A 17708-nucleotide genomic window follows, 5' to 3' on the forward strand; every position below is an offset into this window, starting at 1 on the left:
TTCTATCTCCCTGATCTGCAGGCAGTCAGACACTTCAAAACCCACCCCCCAGTCCAGTGACACACTTCCTCCAACAGGCCACACCTCCTAATACACACCCGACTGTCCCAGAATTCCTGTGCCCTAGTGCTCCTTGACCTCAGCCTCTCCCTAGCTGGAACCACAGGAGCGCATCACTATGCTTGGACATGTCTTGACTAGCCCCTAAGTGTGTTTGTATTTAAAAATACAGTCTGAACTACACATGGTGGCACACACCTGTAACCCTATCATGTAAGGAGGTTGATGAGATCAAGACCCATCCTGTATATGAACCCTGGCTTCAAAAAAGACACCCCATCCCCAATTGCTTGTCTAGCTTTTGGCTAAGATCAACAATGAACCAACAAAAAAATCCAATGTGAAATGATAGTTCCGAGCATCTCTTTGTGAATTACAATGGCGAAGGCCCAAACATTTTTTTTAAAGTAATGTAACTGTATTTCTACAGATTATGGTTGTATGCTGTAACAGATGTATTTCGTGTTATGAGAACAACTTTGCTGAAAAAAATTTCCCATGTTTTTCTTTTCCCTTTATAAAAGGATTCCTAGATGAGGTTATGAAAAAGTATGGAAGTTTGGTCCCACTCAGTGAAAAAGATGTCCTTGGGAGATTAAAAGATGTCTTTAATGAAGACTTTTCTAATAGGTATGTCAGTAATGTAAAAGTTAAGCCCTAAAGGCTGAAAACAACTTTTCCCTTAAGAGTAAGGAAATCGTTATTATGTTGAAAAAATACATTTTATTTAAAACTTTTCTTTCAAAATCTGTTTTAGAAAACCATTTATCAATAGAGAAATAACAAACTACCGGGCCAGACATCAAAAGTGCAACTTCCGCATCTTCTACAATAAGCACATGCTGGATATGGATGATCTGGCCACCTTGGATGGTCAGAATTGGTTGAATGACCAGGTTAGTGCATCGTGAGTCTTCAGGGTAGAAACTTGCACAGGGGTTAGCTAACAAAACATATGCCTGGGGACGTTCTGAATTGTATAGGACTAATCAGTGGGCTTTAATTTTACAGGTTATTAATATGTATGGGGAGCTGATAATGGATGCAGTCCCAGACAAAGTAAGTGGCGCTCCCTCTTCATGAGTGTTCCTGTGTTACTAATAGTAAGATGCTATTAAGTTTTTGCTTTTAAACAATATGTAATTATCTGATATTCTTTAGATTAAATGAGTTAGATTGTCTTGGTTGTGCATTAGAGTCTGCCATATTTACTATCAGATTGTTTTTGCTTAAGCTGAGTGCAGTTGTATACAACCTTTTATCCCAGTATTTTGAGAGGTGGAGGCAGAAGGATCAGAAGTTCAAGATCATCATGGCATCATAGGAAATTTGAGACCAGCATGGACTACTTAAGACCCTGTTTCAAAAAAAAAAAAAGGAACCAAAATGAAACTTTCTGTTTTTTCAAGACAGGGTTTCTCTGTGTAACAGCCCAAGCTGTCCTGGAACTAGCTCTGTAGACCAGGCTGACGTTGAATTCAAAGAGATTCTCCTGCCTTCCAAGTGCTGGGATCCTAGCATTATTTTATTTATTTAGTTTTTGAGACAGTGTTCATTATGTATCCCAGATTGGCCCTCAAATCCTAATATTTAGAAGGTAGAAACAGGAGATCAGAAGTTCAAAACAAAACAAAAAAACCTGGGCATGGTGGCCCACACCTTTAATCCCAGCACTGGGGGAGGGGAGGTCAGGGGGGGAATGATGGGACAGAGGTAGGTGGATCTCTGAGTTCCAGGCCAGCCTGGTCTACAGAATGAGTTCCAAGACAGATGGAGCTACATAGAGAAACCCGATCTCAATTTTTTTTTCTAAAATTCTTTTTTTTTTTCTAAAGATTTATTTATTTATTTATTATGCATACAGCATTCTGTCTGCATATGGCCTGCAGGACAGAAGAGGGCACCAGATTCCATTACAGATGGCTGTGAGCCACCATATGGTTGCTGGGAATTGAACTCAGGACCTCAGGAAGAGCAGCCAGTGTGCTCTTAACCTCTGAGCTATCTCTCCAGCCCCTCAAATTTAAAAAAACAAAAACATTTTTCATTCCTCTTTTGTTCGTTTTATGTTTCCAAATTGTTGGTTTGTTTTCTTGTGAAGCTGAACCTGGGCGTGGCATGTAACCTGGTTGACTGTGTTTGCTGTTCTAGGTCCACTTCTTCAACAGCTTTTTTCATAGACAGCTGGTGACCAAAGGCTACAATGGAGTTAAGAGATGGACTAAAAAGGTATTGTTTCCTTTTATACGGAAGCTGAAGTGGCTAAGCTGCTCTAGGTGGTGTCAGGACCTCATGTAATGCTTTAATGTTTGGGACTAGGACACTAGTGAGCTCTTGGTCTGTGGGTTAGAGTGTGCTGTACGGGGAGTACCAGTACCACTGCAGCATTACCGTTAGCTCGTTGGCCACCCTGGACAAGACATTTAACTTGTCTATGTTAGACTGCTGACTTAGAATAAGATGCTAAAAATATCTACAGTGCCTTCAGTGACTCTGTCACAACGTTTTCTTTTTTTCTGGTGGTGCTAGAGATCGAGCCAGGGCCTTTCATGTGCTAAGAAGTGCTTTTGTCACTGAGCTACAACTCTAGCCTTGACTTTATGAGTGCTATGTAGTTTAGGCTGGTCTCCGACTCCCAGTCTTCCTGGTTCAGCCTCCATAGTGTCAGTTACAAGGTTTCTTCACTATTCCTAAGTGGAAACACTTGAAACCTCTTTATAGTCTATTTTTGGAATTTTACTAATAAATTCAAACTCAAATAATACAGAAATAATTTTGTTTTTTACAGAAGGCCTCAAACTCATGTAGCTTAAGCTGCTCTGACTCAATACGTAGCCAAAGTTGGCCTTGAACTTCTCATCATCTTGCCTCTGCCTCTTGAGTACTAGGTAGAGGAATGCCACCATACTTTTCACTTTTTTGGTTTTGTTTGTTTTGAGACAGGGTTCCTCTGTATGGCTTTGGAGCCTGTCCTGGAACTTGCTCTGTAGACCTTGCTGGCCTCAAATTCACAGAGATCGATCTGCCTGCCTCTGCCTCCCGAGTGCTGAGATTAAAGGTGTTCACCACCACTGCCCGTCCTTTTGTTTGTTTACTTTTCATTTGTAAGCTGACTGGGAGGACTGGAGAGATGAAGTGAGTCTTAGCTGGACTCTGTAAGCCTATGTGGAGGTAGAATGATCAGAAGTTTGAGGCTAGTCTGGACTATGGGAAACTCTTATTTTGTTGTTGTTATTTTAAAAAGAAGCCAGGCAAGGTGGCACATGTTTTCAATTTTAGCAGTCAGGAGGTAGAGGCAGATGGATTTCTGTGAGTTCAAGGCTACTTCTACATAGCACCTTCCACACCCACCAGGTGGTCTATACAGTGAGCCTGTCACCAACCAACCAACCAACCAACCCACCCAAGAATAACTCTTAAGTCGATGAATATAAGATTTATTTCTTCATTTAGACATCCCAAGCTGTATAACCGAGGATGATCTCCAGACTTGGAAATACTTTTATATCAAGTACAATATCTGAAGTATACAAATCTGAGATAGAATTCATGTGCCAGCTCGGTGACTTAGTTAGCTGTTACTTAAGTACATTTGCTTAAATATTCTGAAAGTCAAACCCATCTGTAGGATAAGAACAACTGTGGTACTTACTTTGTTGGGAGAATAAGTGAGATTATATTTAGCAAACCACTAAACACATTGTAGAATACATAATTGTAAAATGCTAATTGTCATGATTTACATTGAAACTCACCAAATGTTCATTTCAATTTTTTGATGATCCAATCACTAGGTCTTTATTTTAAAGAAATCTGGAAAAAAAACATTTGTAAAAAGATGCTTATGAAATTGCTAATTTTAGTAAAATTAAAGTTTTAAAATTAATTCATACCCCAGCTTAAGTCATTGGTAAACTTTATGGTTTTTAGTCACATATATATATATTGTTTGGTGTGTTTTTCAAACAGGGTTTCTCTGTGTAGCCCTGATTGTACTGGCACTCATTCTGTAGATCAGGCTGGCCTTGAACTCTGAGATCTGCCTGTCTCTAGCTCCCAACTGCGGGGATTAAATGTTTGCCACTACCACCACTGGGCAGTAAATATATTTTAAACTATTAAAATGTTAACGAAGCCAGAAGTTAAAGACATGCCATTAACTCTTAAAGGTTTTTAATTTTAATTTTACCATTATTTTTAACGGGGCTGGAGAGATGGCTGAGTGGTTAAGAACACTGACTGTTGTTGCAGAGGACCTTGGTTTGGCTCCCAACATCCACATGATGGCTTACAACTGTCTGTAGCTCCAGTCTCCTGGGGATCTGGCACCCTCTTTTGCCTCTGTGGGCATCAGACATCGATGAAGTATACTTACATTATGCAGGCAAAACACTCAACACATGAAATAAAATAAATAAATCTGTAAAAACCAAGATGCCTCAGAAACAGTGTTAAGGGTGGTTAGGAGCCACCATATGGGCACTACAAAAGCAGTGAGTGCCCCAGCCATTGAACCATTGAGTCATGTCCCCAACTTCTATATCTTACCTTCTTTCACAGTTAGAAGGCAATATCTAGTTCTGCAATTGATAACTTGAAAACCAAAGACTAAAATCACACCTCATTTTACCTCTTTCCTTAGCCACAGGCTGCAGCTGTGCACACTTGATTTTAGTTTCAAGGACTTCTCACTTTCTGGTGTGTGTGTGTTTATATACATATGGCTCACTCTTTTTTCTCTTTTCCCTCAAACTAGGATCTTTGTGTATAACTTAGGCTGCTCTTGCACTCATCATTCTCTTGGCTTGGCCTCCCCAGTGCTGGGATGACAGGTGCTATCACTGTGGCATCACTCCTAATTCCTCTTACTCTTCTTTTCCCTCCCAGTATGTTTCACTACATGGTGTGTAGAATGTACTCACTGTCCTTTCTCTCTCCTGGGGTAAACTTCATGGCAGACTTTGTTTGATGTAGTAATACCAGAGCAGTGAATGAGGTGAAGGTAGGTACTGGTAAGAACTTGAAATACACTCTAGGTGACTGGGTATGGTGGCCAAGGGTCTATAACCCTAACATGCAGAAGGCTGAAGCAAGAGTGTGGTAAATTCAGTGCCAGTCAGGATTCTTGGAACCTATCTCAAAAACAACCCAAAAGCAAGACCTATGTGCTTAGCATACTAGTAGTGTTTTTTTGTTCTTACCATTGTGGAATTCAAGAAATGTGAAACCCAGTATTGGTTTTTGGTTTTTGTATGTGCACATATGTGTTGAGGCCTGATGACAATTAGATATTGTTCTTCTAGGGAACCATCTACCTTGCCTTTTTGTTGGTTGGTTGGTTGGTTGGTTGGTTGGTTTTTTGAGGCAGCCTCTCTATATAGCCTTGGATGGTCTGGAACTCAGTATGTAGAGATCCACCTGCCTGTACCTCCCAGTGCTAGGATTAATAAGCATGCTCCTAACCCACCTTGTGTTTTCAAACAGTCTCTTACTGTCCTGGATCTTGCCAAGTAGACTGAGCTCTTTGGCCAGCATACTCTAGGGATGTAACTATTTCAGTCTCCTCAGTGCTGGGACAAGCACTTTCCCCAGCTGAGGAATGCCAAGTACTTTTCTAGTAGTCATAGATGAGGAAAATAAAGCTCTTTCTCTATATCTCATGGCACTTACAAATCAGCCAGTAAATAAAAGCTAATGAGAGAGTGCTTAATGCAGCTTGCCTGTGGAGACTGTGGAACAGACAGAAGGGGAGTGTCACTTTGGTTTTTGTTTGTTTTTTTCAGACAGGGCTTCTCTGTGTAACCTTGGCTGTCCTGAACTCGCTCTGGAGGCTAGGCTGGCTTTATATTCTGCCTCCCGAATGCTGGGATTAAAGATGTGGCCCACCACGCCTAGCTTGGTTTTTACATTTTAAAATTTATATTTTTGTGTGTGGATAATTCTTATCACAGGACATGTGCTTTTTTGGCACATATAATGTTTGGCTCCCCAAACATTACCATCTTTAAGGTCATTAGGTAGGCATGATTGCTTAGAGATCATTGGCCATGTTCATAGGAAATATTTGCAAAATAAATATCACTTTGTTAAATGAAAATAAATTATTGTATTCTCTGAATTCTCAAATTAGGGTAACTAAAAAAATATTCCAGCCATATACTAAGTGCTAAGAAATTAAGAAAATAACATGAAAATGTATTCTTGAAAATAAATTGACACTTAACTGATATTCTGGGCAAAGCAAGTCAGAATGAACTAGCAAATGAATCTGGCGTAGTGGTACATGGCTTTAATCCAAACCTCTCAGCACTCATACTGAGAGGCATGTGGACCTTTTCAAGTTGGAGGATAGCCTTGTCTACATAGTGCCTTCTGGGTTCTCAGACACCTATGCTCACATGCCAGGACACACACATGCTTGTATATACAACACACTCAGACACACACTGATAAAAATACATTGCTAGTGGGACATGTTTCTCATTGAGTTAACCTCGTAGACAATAAGTACGCTCACAAAACTTAATACACTCAGTAGAATTCCATAAGTATATTGTTCATGGATAATTATACCCCTTAAAAAGAGAACATCTGGGCTGGAGAGATGGCTCAGAGGGTAAGGGCACTGACTGCTCTTCCAGAGGTCATGCGTTCAATTCCCAGCAACCACATGGTGGTTCACAACCATCTGTAATGAGATCTGGTGCCCTTTACTGATGTGTAGATGTACATGGAGGCAGGGTGTTGTATTCGTAATAAATAAATAAATCTTAAAAAAAGAAAAAAAAAAAAGAACACGTGGGCCAGTGAGATGGCTCATAGGAAAGGTGACTACCTCCAAGCCTGACAACCTGAGTTCAATCCCTGGAACCCACATTGTGGAAGCAGAGGAATCACTCTTGAAATGACCTCTGACCACACATGACCTGTGACATGCATTGTCCGTCCACACACAAATGTAAATTTTAAAATGTAAAAAAAAAAAAAATCAGGTAGAACACGTCTTTAATCCTAGCACCTGGGAGGCAGGAGCAAGCAGAGGACGAGGCCAGCATAGTCTATGTAGTGAGTTTCAGGACAGCCAGAGCCACACAGAGAAACCCTGTCTCAAAAATCAAATCAAAACAAAAATAAACAGAATGTGAAAAAAAAAGATTATTTTTAATGACCAAACCTATGCTCCCCTTCTGGTTCCCCTTCATTTCCCATACAGATTTATAGTATGTGTGTACCCAAGCTGGCCCTGAACTGGCCATCCAAGCCAGCTACTTTTATTTATTTATGTATTTTGTACCCCAGAGACATTTGTAAGAGCTGATCATATACTTGGACACTAGACAGTTGCAGACACATTCTTCTCTTATTATGAATCAAACTGAAAATAAGGGCTGAGAACATGGCTCAGCAGGCAGAGATCCCTGCCACCAACCCTACCTGAATTTCGTCCCTAAGACCCACACCATAGAAGATCCTCAACCTTCACATGACACTCCAGAAATATCATGCAAAAATATTTTTCAAAGAAAAATTTTAAAGCTTATATTAAAGAAAAACTAAAACTCAAGGTAGTGCAGGGAAGTCGTGCAGAGAATAAGGTGTCACATGAGGACCTGGACTCAGTAAGAACTCTCTCAAGCAATGAGATAGACGTGCGATGTTGGCCCTCTGCCCTCATGGCTGAGCCCTTCCTGTGTGTAGACAGAACACTTTAAAAACACAACTGAGATCTCCTGGAGGAACCATGGTCACACCTGTCATCCTAGCTAAGCAGGTGGAAACAGGAAGGACTTCATGGCTGTCTTCATTTACACAGTGGGTTCTTCCCAAACACATGAAGAGAAAAAACTAATGGCCTCAAATCTCATTATCATGTAGTCACCAAATCCAGTTCCAGAAAGACAAATAAATTAATGGATAATTTGAACAGGCAGAGAAAGAAGAAACAAAATAATAACAAAATATGTAAGAAAATTTTTGTTGTTATTTTTCGAGACAGGATTTCTCTGTTTAACAGCCCTCGCCATCCTGGAATTCACTCTGAAGATCAGGCTGGCCTCGAACTCACAGAGATTGCCTGCCTCTGCCTCCCAAGTGCTGGGATTAAAGGCGTAAACCACCACTGCCCACCTGGAAGACAGATTTTTTTTTTTTTATGAGACAGGGTTTCTCTGTATTGTTTTGGAGGCTATCGGTCCAGCCTGGCCTCGAACGCACAGAGATCCACCTGCCTCTGCCTCCCAAGAAACACAGTTTTAAAACTTAAAAATCTGTCTTCCAGCCGGGCGGTGGTGGCGCACGCCTTTAATCCCAGCACCACTCAGGAGGCAGAGGCAGGCAGATCTCTGTGAGTTCAAGGCCAGGCTGGACTGACAGCCTTCAAAACAATACAGAGAAACCCTGTCTCGTAAAAACCAAAAAAAAATAAAAAAATAAAAATTGTGTTTCTGTGTGTGTTGTAGTGTGCTTGTTGGCGTGCATGCAGGTGCCTGCATGCTACGGCACACATGGAAAGGTCAGAGGACAGCTCTGTGGACTAGGGGCTCTTCTCCCACTTTGAGGGTCAGAATTAGTTGTCAGGCACAGCAAGCACCTTGACCTGCTGCACCCACCATCTTAATGGTCACAAACTTTTTCCTTTGAGACAAAGGCAGGCCATGAGTGTGTATACTCTAGGCACATGCCGCTGTGCCCAACATTTCATTTGTTTTTAGATGGGGTCTCTTTTTCCTGAACTCTCCTTGTATCAGAGGATGACCTTGAGCAACTCTAGTTGTCACCTCCCAAAGTCTGGGATTACATGATTTGGTGATGCCCAGCTAACTCACCTTTTATAGGTGTTTTTGGAGTGCCTACTACTTTGTTATCCTTTGGATTTTTAATTACATCAATTTGTTTATTATGTGTGAGTGTGTGGGTACCCTCATGGCATGACTCAGGAGTGGAGGTCAGAGGACAGCTTGTGGGAATCAGTTCTCTTTCTACAGTGATGGTTCTGGGTTGAACTTGGATCATCAGCTCGGTGACAGTTGCCTTTACCTACTGAACCATCCATTGGAAGTTTGAGTGGAATAGATTATAAAAGACAGGTTTTGTTTTTCAAGACAGTTTCTCTGTGTAGTCCTGCCTGTCCTGGAACTTGTGCTACAGATCAGACTGTCCCCAATCTCCCAGATCTGTCTGCCTCTGCTTCCCAAGTGCTGGGACTAAAGGTTTGTGCCACCACTACCCAACTATGTTAGGGTTTTCAGGATTTATTTGAGCTAAAGGGTGTATAGTATTATCAAGCATCTTTTCTTTCTCCATTTTAATAGTGGAGACGAGATTGCAGGGTTCAAGTGTGCTGAAGCACACGTCTGTGTGTGGTCATGTTCTTCTCTCATTCTTTAGAACTGCATAAGGTGGTTACATGCATAAGTTCCCACATGTTATAGTTGATGAAATCAGGGCATAAAAGGGCAAATAAAACAGACAAAGCGCCAGGTGGTGGTGGCACACGCCTTTAATCCCAGCACTCCGGAGGCAGAGGTAGGCAGATCTCTGAGTTCAAGGCTGGGCTGGACCGATAGCCTCCAAAACAATACAGAGAAACCCTGTCTCGGAAAAAAAAAAAAAGACAAAGCAAAAGGAAAGAACCAGTATTTGAATTTAGGTAGATTTGCTTGAGGTTATAAGATCTTTACTTTTTACTTTTTGGTTTGTTTTTTAAGACAGGATTTCTCTGTAGCTTTGGAACCTGTCCTGGAACTCTGTAGGTCAGGCTGGCCTCAAACTCAGAGAGATCTGTCTCTGCCTCCCAAGTGCTGGAAATAAAGATTTATGCCACTATCACCCTGCTAATTTTTTTAAACTTTTGTTGCCTTTTTAGTACTATTAATAGTAGCTCTAGTAGGATCCCTAGCACTGTTTTAAAACAAAAAGCAGAAGGTGGAAGAAGAGAACCAGCTCCACACAGTTGTCCTCAGACACATACACATATACTGCACACTCACACATCAGAGACACCTGACAGTTGACAAAACTAGTTCTTTTGTTTGTTTGTTTGTTTGTTTGTTTTTCGAGACAGGGTTTCTCTGTGGCTTTGGAGTCTGTCCTGGAACTAGCTCTTGTATGTCAGGCTGGTCTCGAACTCAGAGTTCTGCCTCCCGAGTGCTGGGATTAAAGGCGTGCGCTACCAACGCCCGGCTGACAAAACTAGTTTTTGTAGATTAAGTATTTTAACTTAGTGATTACAAACATGGGCTTTAAGATGAGACATAGGTTCAAATTCTGCTTTACCACTTCGCATTGTATGATCTTTAGTAGGTGAAAGGTCAGTAGGTGAATGATATTGTTGGTTCTATGGTGATAGCTCCCTTTCTGTCTCTTAATTAGGTGGATTTGTTTAAAAAGAGCCTTCTGTTGATTCCTATCCACCTGGAAGTCCACTGGTCTCTCATTACTGTGACACTCTCCAATCGAATTATTTCATTTTATGATTCCCAAGGCATTCATTTTAAGTTTTGTGTAGAGGTAAGTTACTATTCTATTTTACTTTTTACCTGTGATTGGCCAGGACATGTCATAGCTGTAGACAGAGCAGTGGACATCAGCAGCTGCTTTGAGGTGACGAGAGAACAGCTGTCCTGGCACGTGACTGAGTTGTCAGATCTGCGGCCCCTTTGGAGAGATGTGCTTGTGTTGGATTCAGCATTTTATTTATTTACTTATTTTGTTTTTCCAGACACAGTTTCTCTGTGTAGCAGTGACTGTCCTGGAACTTACTCTGTAGACCAAGCTGGCCTTGAACTCACAGTGATTAGCTTGCCTCTGCCTCCCAAGTGCTGGGATTAAAGATGGGCGCCACCACTGCCTGGCTGGATTCAGCATTTTAAGGAAACACACACACACACACACACACACACACACACACACACACTCACACACTGCATTTTTTCCCTGTGTTTCCTTAGGATACTTGAGTGTGGATAGAAACAATTTCTTTTAGAGCTAAGATCATCTCAGATCTTCAAATTAACTATTATTCTGGAACAAAATATTAGAGTCAGGTAAAGACATGATATTACATAGCCTAGGCAGTTCTCAAAAACTGACCTTGAAGTCCTTGGTGTTTTTGCTTCTGCTTCCCAAATGGGAATTACAGGGTGTAACATCACACCCTGTAGAGTTCAGCTAATATCAATAAGAGTGCAACAAGATGGTAGGGGAGGGTCACAAAAATCAGCCTTCCCGGGTTTATACATAATGAAGAAGCAGTTAGAAAAGTATGCCTGATGCTGGGTGGTGGTGGCACATGACTCCTTTTTTAATTAATTAATTTTATGTATATGAGTACTGTATCTGCATGTACATATTTATTCCAGAAGAGGGCATCAGATCCCACCACAGATGGTTGTGTGCCACCATGTAGTTACTGGGAATTGAGCTTAGGACATGTGGAAGAGTCTTACCACCCAGTGGCACACGACTTTAATCCTAGCACTCAGGAGGCAGAGGCAGGCAGATCTCTTAAGTTCAAGGTCAGCCTGATCTTCAGAGCGAGTTCCAGGACAGCCAGGGCTACACAGAGAAACCCTGTCTCGGAAAACAACAAGAAGCAGGTTCTACTTACTAAGTATTGGAGCCCATCATCCAGGTGCACTGTAGTGAGGAGTGTGCAAAGCCTTTAGGGTGAAGAAGTTAAAGCTTCAGTTAATGGAGGAAATCCGAGAAGCAAGCAGATTTAGTGTTGAAGAGATCCATTTTCGCCAAACAAACTTCTAGCAATTTTCATCTCATCAGTTCCTCAAGATTTTGTTTTGTTTTTATTCAGAGAAGGTCTGCTGTGTAGCCCATGCTGGCATCAAACATATTATCACCCTGGTCTCAGCCTCCTAAATCTTGGGATTATAATTATACAACACTATGCTTGGTGTTGAGACGAGATCTAATATAGCCCAAGGCTGGCCTTCAACTTGCTATGTAGCCAAAGATATCTTTGAACTCCTGGCTCTGTTCTTACCACCCAAGTGCTGAAATGTTATGTGTGTGTCACCACATCTGAGTTATATGGTGCTGGGAATTGAATCCAGAGCTTTGTGCATGCTAGGGAAGCACTTGACTGAGCTCCATCCCCACTAACAGAAGTTTGAAAGGCCTCCTGAACTGCTTCTAAAATTCACACTGCACAATTCATGTGCATGAGCCTGAACTGGAACAGTGAAGGCAGATTCATCTGGTAGGTGTCCAGGCATGTTACTGAAAGCTGTACAATTAAATGTTATTTATATTGGCTTAGGTGTGGGCAGTTCCCATGCTTTCACCAACTAATGGTACACATGTGTGTTATGGTTTCTTTTTAACCAGAATATAAGAAAGTATTTGCTGACTGAAGCCAGAGAAAAAAACAGACCTGAGTTTCTTCAGGGTTGGCAGACTGCTGTTACAAAGGTAAGAGTGAAACAGAAAACTCCAGCTTGTGCACAGGCGGCAGGGACCCAAGTGTGAATGCCTGCTGAGAGAGATGAAGGCTGGGCGTGGAGAGCCTCTAGGAGATTCCAGGCAACTCAGAATAAATCATCTTGAGCCTGTTTCCCAGGATTTGTGAGAGGAGGTAGCATAAATCATGTCATCCTTGGTGTAGTTAGTAATCATGTGGTGTTCGATGGAAAACAAAAATTTGAGGGAAAGGTCACACTTTGCCTTGTAATTATCATTTCCATGTGGTATACATATAGACTCAACACATATGCTAAAATGATTATTTGGGCTTACAGGGGGACCAAGACGGATACTGTCTAAGAATATAGTTAAGACCCACTGTGTTTGGCCCATAGACAGTAAAGCAGCTCTATGGAGCAGAATGCAAGGCATAAATAACTCCTTCAGTTGTGACCTTGTAATGATCTAGTTTGATCCTTACAACCTGTGTCATCTTTATGTTACAGACATGAAAACTGGGTATCGGAACCGTTGTTAGAGGCAAGTCCTGAACTCAGGTCTGTCTAGGCTATTGGCCCAGTTTTATAGGCAAGGTCTTGACAAATGTTGAACCCAAGCCCAAAAGATCAAGATTAGCTTGTTTTTTGAACTGAGCCAAATACCAAACTTTAAAATTGAGCCATAGTTTTATGTTTCTAGTAACCTACATACTAGCTCACACCAGAAATGAAATTGTAGAATTTTCTTTTATTTATTTTTTTAAATTTGTGTGACTTACTGATTTATCCTTCTAGCTCATCTAGGTATGCTATGTCCCTTCTTTTGGAAACATAGTCTTCAAAAAATAAAACAGAATTGAATAATCTGAGGTGAAAAGTTAAGACTACAAAGAACTTCAGGGTTTTTTTCTTATTGTTGCTGTGACAAAATACTTGACAAATGAAGGGAGAAAGGTCTTACTGTGCTCACAGTCTGAGTATAGTTTATCACGGTGGTATGCATGGCTGCAGAGGCATGCGACAGATGCTACATTGCATCTACAGCAGGAAGCATAAAGCGATGACTGCTGCTGTTCAGCCTATACTTTTTGACCCACAAGGCCACTTGCTTCCATTGTCATTGAATTGATAGCACAGCTAGTTAGCTAGGTCTGTAAGATGGTTTTTAGATTTGGTTTTCTCATTTCCCATACTTAAATTGTGGTTGCCACGTAGAGATCTTTCCATGTGGCACTTGTCCCCCTTACTCAGGTATTTGGATAGTGGAGATATAGACCAGCTGTCTGGGACAGAGAAAAGTTTCCCATCTCTTGTTCTCTTTTAATAACCATCTTGCTTTTCTCTTCAGTGTATTCCACAACAGAAAAATGACAGTGACTGTGGAGTCTTTGTGCTCCAGGTAAGTACTATTTTTACAGTATGTGAATTGGTTGTTTTGAGAGAAGAAATGGTAGTCCTGTGTGTACACAGTATTGAGGATGGCAACACTTTCCCCTTTGCTGTTGCTGTATTTGCAGATACAGTCATTAGGAAGCACTGCCCCCCCAGGGCCAAGAATGAGCCACGAGTCTCAGTAAGCCATGCATTTATGGGAAAATAACATGATACATGAACTCAGATTTACAAACACCCCAGGAGGTAGCTCCACTGCACACCTCACACCTCACGAATATTTGGAGTTTATAAGGAAACTCAAGTTTGCACTTACCTTTCCCTGTGAGGCCCAAGTGCCCTTGGCAGAGTGGCAGAATGCCTGGCTGTGCACTGCCTGGAAAGTGACTCTCACTTGGAAGTCAGTGCTCTAAAGTATGATTGTCAAGCTGGGCTTTAGTGGCGCACGCCTTTAATCTCTGCACTCGGGAGGCAGAGGCAGATGAATCTCTGTGAGTTCCAGGCCAGCATGGTCTACAAAGCAAGTTCCAGGACAGCTAGGGCTACACACAGACAAACCTTGTATCAAAAACAATGAACAAGTGGCAGATTTTACAAAGGCTACTCTGCAGCTTTTGACTGTTAGCTGTGTGTCTACAAGGGAGCACAGCCACACATGCCACCCAGGTGTGTGTGGGACAGAGCACTTTTATTTATTTATCTAATGTTTGTTTATTATAGTACTGCAAGTGCCTCGCCCTAGAGCAGCCTTTCCAGTTTTCTCAAGAAGACATGCCTCGAGTACGAAAGAGGATCTATAAGGAGCTGTGTGAGTGCCGGCTCCTGGACTGAGACTCGGCAGGGACTCCAAAAGGCTGGCCATGTTGGAGCAGATGGTTTGTTACTTGAATCTCCAAACACTTACTGAATTTTTACAGATATTTCAGATTAGTGGTATTGGGCCACTATTGTTACCTCAGATTTATTTTTGCCCTTCTTCATTTCTCCTGCTATCATGTACTTTTTTAATGTTCAGTTTAGTTTCATTTTAACTTTATGGATTCCATACATCCCTCCCATATTTAATATTTATTATCCAAACGCATGCATATAGACAGAGCATGCAGTAAAGAGTATTAAAAAAAAGCCTAGTAGATTTGGTGCAGCTTTTGAAACATAGTTAGATGTGAACTGAATACAGGTTTAAAATTTAACCCCAGAACCTAAAAATGAAAGATGTTTCCAATAGAGCATAGCTCACAATAGATGTTCCCTATGGCATAAAGGGTAGCTAGGAGTGGTTGTGAAAGCCAGTCATGTGTTACTTACACCAGCAGCACCTTTCACTGATGTCCCTCAGATGAGTCCCTGAGCATGAGATGCTTTCCTTTCGGGGTGAGAGGGTCTCTTCTGCTTAGGGACACAGTGCTTGTAAGCACAGTGCTGATGTGAGAAGAGTTAAGGCATGAGGAGGAAAAAAAAAGCAGCATCCTTTAAAGCAACGTTTCTTTTGTTTTGTTGAGACAAGGTCTCCCTATGTAGCCCAAGCTGTCCTGGGGCTCACAGTAAATAGGCTGTCCTCCAACTCAAGCTAATCCTGGGGCTGGTAATATAGGTATATACCAATACACCATACAGTAAGAGTTCCATTTTGGTCTTAAGAATCAAAATATGTGGATTAAATCTCATAAAGGCTTTTCGTAGGACACTGAAATTTCTTGGATTTTTTTTCTGGGTTTGACTTATGGGGGGGGGGAAACAAGCACCTGACAAACTTTGGCTTTTCATAGAATATGCTAGTTATTACCTCTTTGTTGCCTCCCATGTACTCCAAGATATTTAAGATTTACCAAAAGTGTTTCTACTTTAAGGTATCTGAAATACAAACAAAGTAAAAGACTGGCATGGGGTCTTTTTCAGAGGGTGGGAGAAGAGGGGAGGCAACATGGAGGTCTCTAGGAGCACGTCCGGAATGTTTTCCTCTAGTCTTTGTTGGCTCAGCATCTTGAAGGGCTCTTTTGGCTTCTGCAAGAACAATCTAAATCCTTACTCAAGAACTGCCCTGTTTATTTAACTCCATCCTCTGGGAATGGGCTGTAGATTGGCCCTGTTCTATGGATTATGAGGAAAGTGGTAGATCTTGCAGCTTTAACTCATTGTGTAGCTGAGGATGACCTCCAATTCCCAGTCCTCTCACAGGTGCTAGGACTATAAGTCTGTGTCACCATGCCCAGCTAAAGATGTGGTCTTAAGACTTTCAGACATAATTACAATGTATATGCAAGATATGAGCATGGGTTTTTGTTGCTGTTCCTGTACTGAAATAGCCAGCAATGAGATCATTGACTCAAATGTGTCCAACTTTAGAGTCTTGAGTGATGAAGTATCGATCTCACTTCCCCAGTAAAAGACCCATCATGGAGAAGTTACAGTTGTGTTCCTTTGAGAATCTTGTGGAAACGGGTCTTTGTTTAGCCCAGACCGGCCTCAAATTTGCAGTCCTCCTGCCTCAGCCTCCCTGATGTTTGAATTACATGGATGCTCTAGCATTTTCAATGCCTGGGAGAATCCTGAACACAATTATTCTTCCCTTCTAGCATGATAGGACACCTTCAGGTGGACTTTTCAGCTTGCTTTAGCCTAAATGCCAGATGTTTTGAGTATGGTCTATGCCTGTGTCTGTCATTAGTGAGACTTGATTTTCAGGATACACAGTTGCTCTTTCTCTTAAACTTCTGTTTAGCTTTCAAGTCCTAGATTGCAGAATTTTTTGTCTTGATGTTTTGGGTAATGCTTTATTGTCACTGGCTTGGCACTGAACTGTTGATGCTCATTAAGTAGGCAGACTTTATGTCACAGGGATGAATGTAAACCCTGCACAAACTTAAAGCTATTCATAGATGACGAGCCTTCAATAAGCTGCCCAGTCCTCGTGGCAAACTTATCTGGCTGTAGTTGCTTCTTTCCAGTGCTCTTTCCTTTTGTTAAATTTCTTGTAGTGAATATATATATAATTCATCTTTTAGTTTTCTTAGTTATCATGAGAATTAACTTTCAGTTGGCTGCTCAAGGAAGAGAAAACAGTTGCTGCCAATAATTTCACAGTGCATTTTGGGCTTTGCACTGTGTTTTCTGTTTACCACTGAATATGAATAACGTGATCATCTTGAATTTACGGTTGGAAAATAACAGTAACAGACATAACTGGGGACACAGCCAGTACTTGCATAATGCGAGTTGTCCTTTTCTCTGCAGTTGTAGTTCAGTGCTTCATCCCTGCAGTAGGAGCAATGGGGGGTCTGAGCGGGTCAGGGCCAGAAACAGTGAGTTAATGCTGTATATTAAATACACTGATTATATGCTCTGCTTCATTATGTTAAGAGACCTGATTAATCAGCAGTTATACAGCACATATTTCTGCTGTGTGCTAGGCTTTACCTCCTGGCTGGTAGATATCTAAGATCTGGGGAATAGCGTTCAAGGAGTGCTATGTATGTGGGGTTACAAAAGCAGACCTAGACAAGTTGTTCACTTGAAAGACTACGATCATGTAAAATTACAGTCAGTACTCAACCCTTCTAGCCAATATTTTTTTGAAAAATAAACTAAATGCCTTTATAAACATGTGTTCTCTTGTGTTGAATAACATGAGTCATTTGGTGGATAGTATTTCTTAGTGCCGTTCCAGTGCTAACAAGGCTCACTGAAGAACAGTGACCACTGTAAGCCCTACCTAGCTCTATCTACTGATAGGGCTTACAGACAAGGGGTATAATGAAAAAGGACTGTCAAAATTAGCACCCTCAGGTTCAAGAACATCCTAATGCAGCCCCATCATCTAGAGTGTATGTCTTCTGGAAA

General features: G+C 41.4%; 1 protein-coding gene and 1 long non-coding RNA gene across 5 annotated transcripts in view; one reads left to right on the forward strand and one right to left on the reverse strand.

Annotated features, from left to right (window-relative positions):
- Senp5 (SUMO specific peptidase 5) overlaps positions 1–17708 on the forward strand; it is a 35707-nt gene that overhangs the window by 16227 nt on the left and 1772 nt on the right. For 2 of the 4 annotated variants that reach the window (XM_040750943.1, XM_005071562.4), the window contains 8 exons: positions 585–690; positions 818–956; positions 1072–1119; positions 2212–2289; positions 10432–10569; positions 12403–12486; positions 13825–13875; positions 14589–17469. In XM_040750943.1, the coding sequence (XP_040606877.1) occupies positions 585–690; positions 818–956; positions 1072–1119; positions 2212–2289; positions 10432–10569; positions 12403–12486; positions 13825–13875; positions 14589–14699 (755 nt within the window). In that variant the 3' untranslated portion in view covers positions 14700–17469. Of the gene's footprint in view, positions 1–584; positions 691–817; positions 957–1071; positions 1120–2211; positions 2290–10431; positions 10570–12402; positions 12487–13824; positions 13876–14588; positions 17470–17708 lie in introns of those variants that run through there. The other 2 variants (XM_013114498.3, XM_021228063.2) reach the window with 2 other exon arrangements.
- On the reverse strand, positions 3482–10826 carry LOC121141967. The gene is made up of 2 exons (XR_005878954.1): positions 10599–10826; positions 3482–3873 (listed from the first exon to the last, which is right to left on the reverse strand). It is a non-coding gene; the product is annotated as an uncharacterized LOC121141967 (long non-coding RNA).

This window comes from Mesocricetus auratus, unplaced genomic scaffold, assembly GCF_017639785.1.
Source record: "Mesocricetus auratus isolate SY011 unplaced genomic scaffold, BCM_Maur_2.0 Super-Scaffold_100008, whole genome shotgun sequence".
Taxonomy (NCBI): Eukaryota; Metazoa; Chordata; class Mammalia; order Rodentia; family Cricetidae; genus Mesocricetus; species Mesocricetus auratus.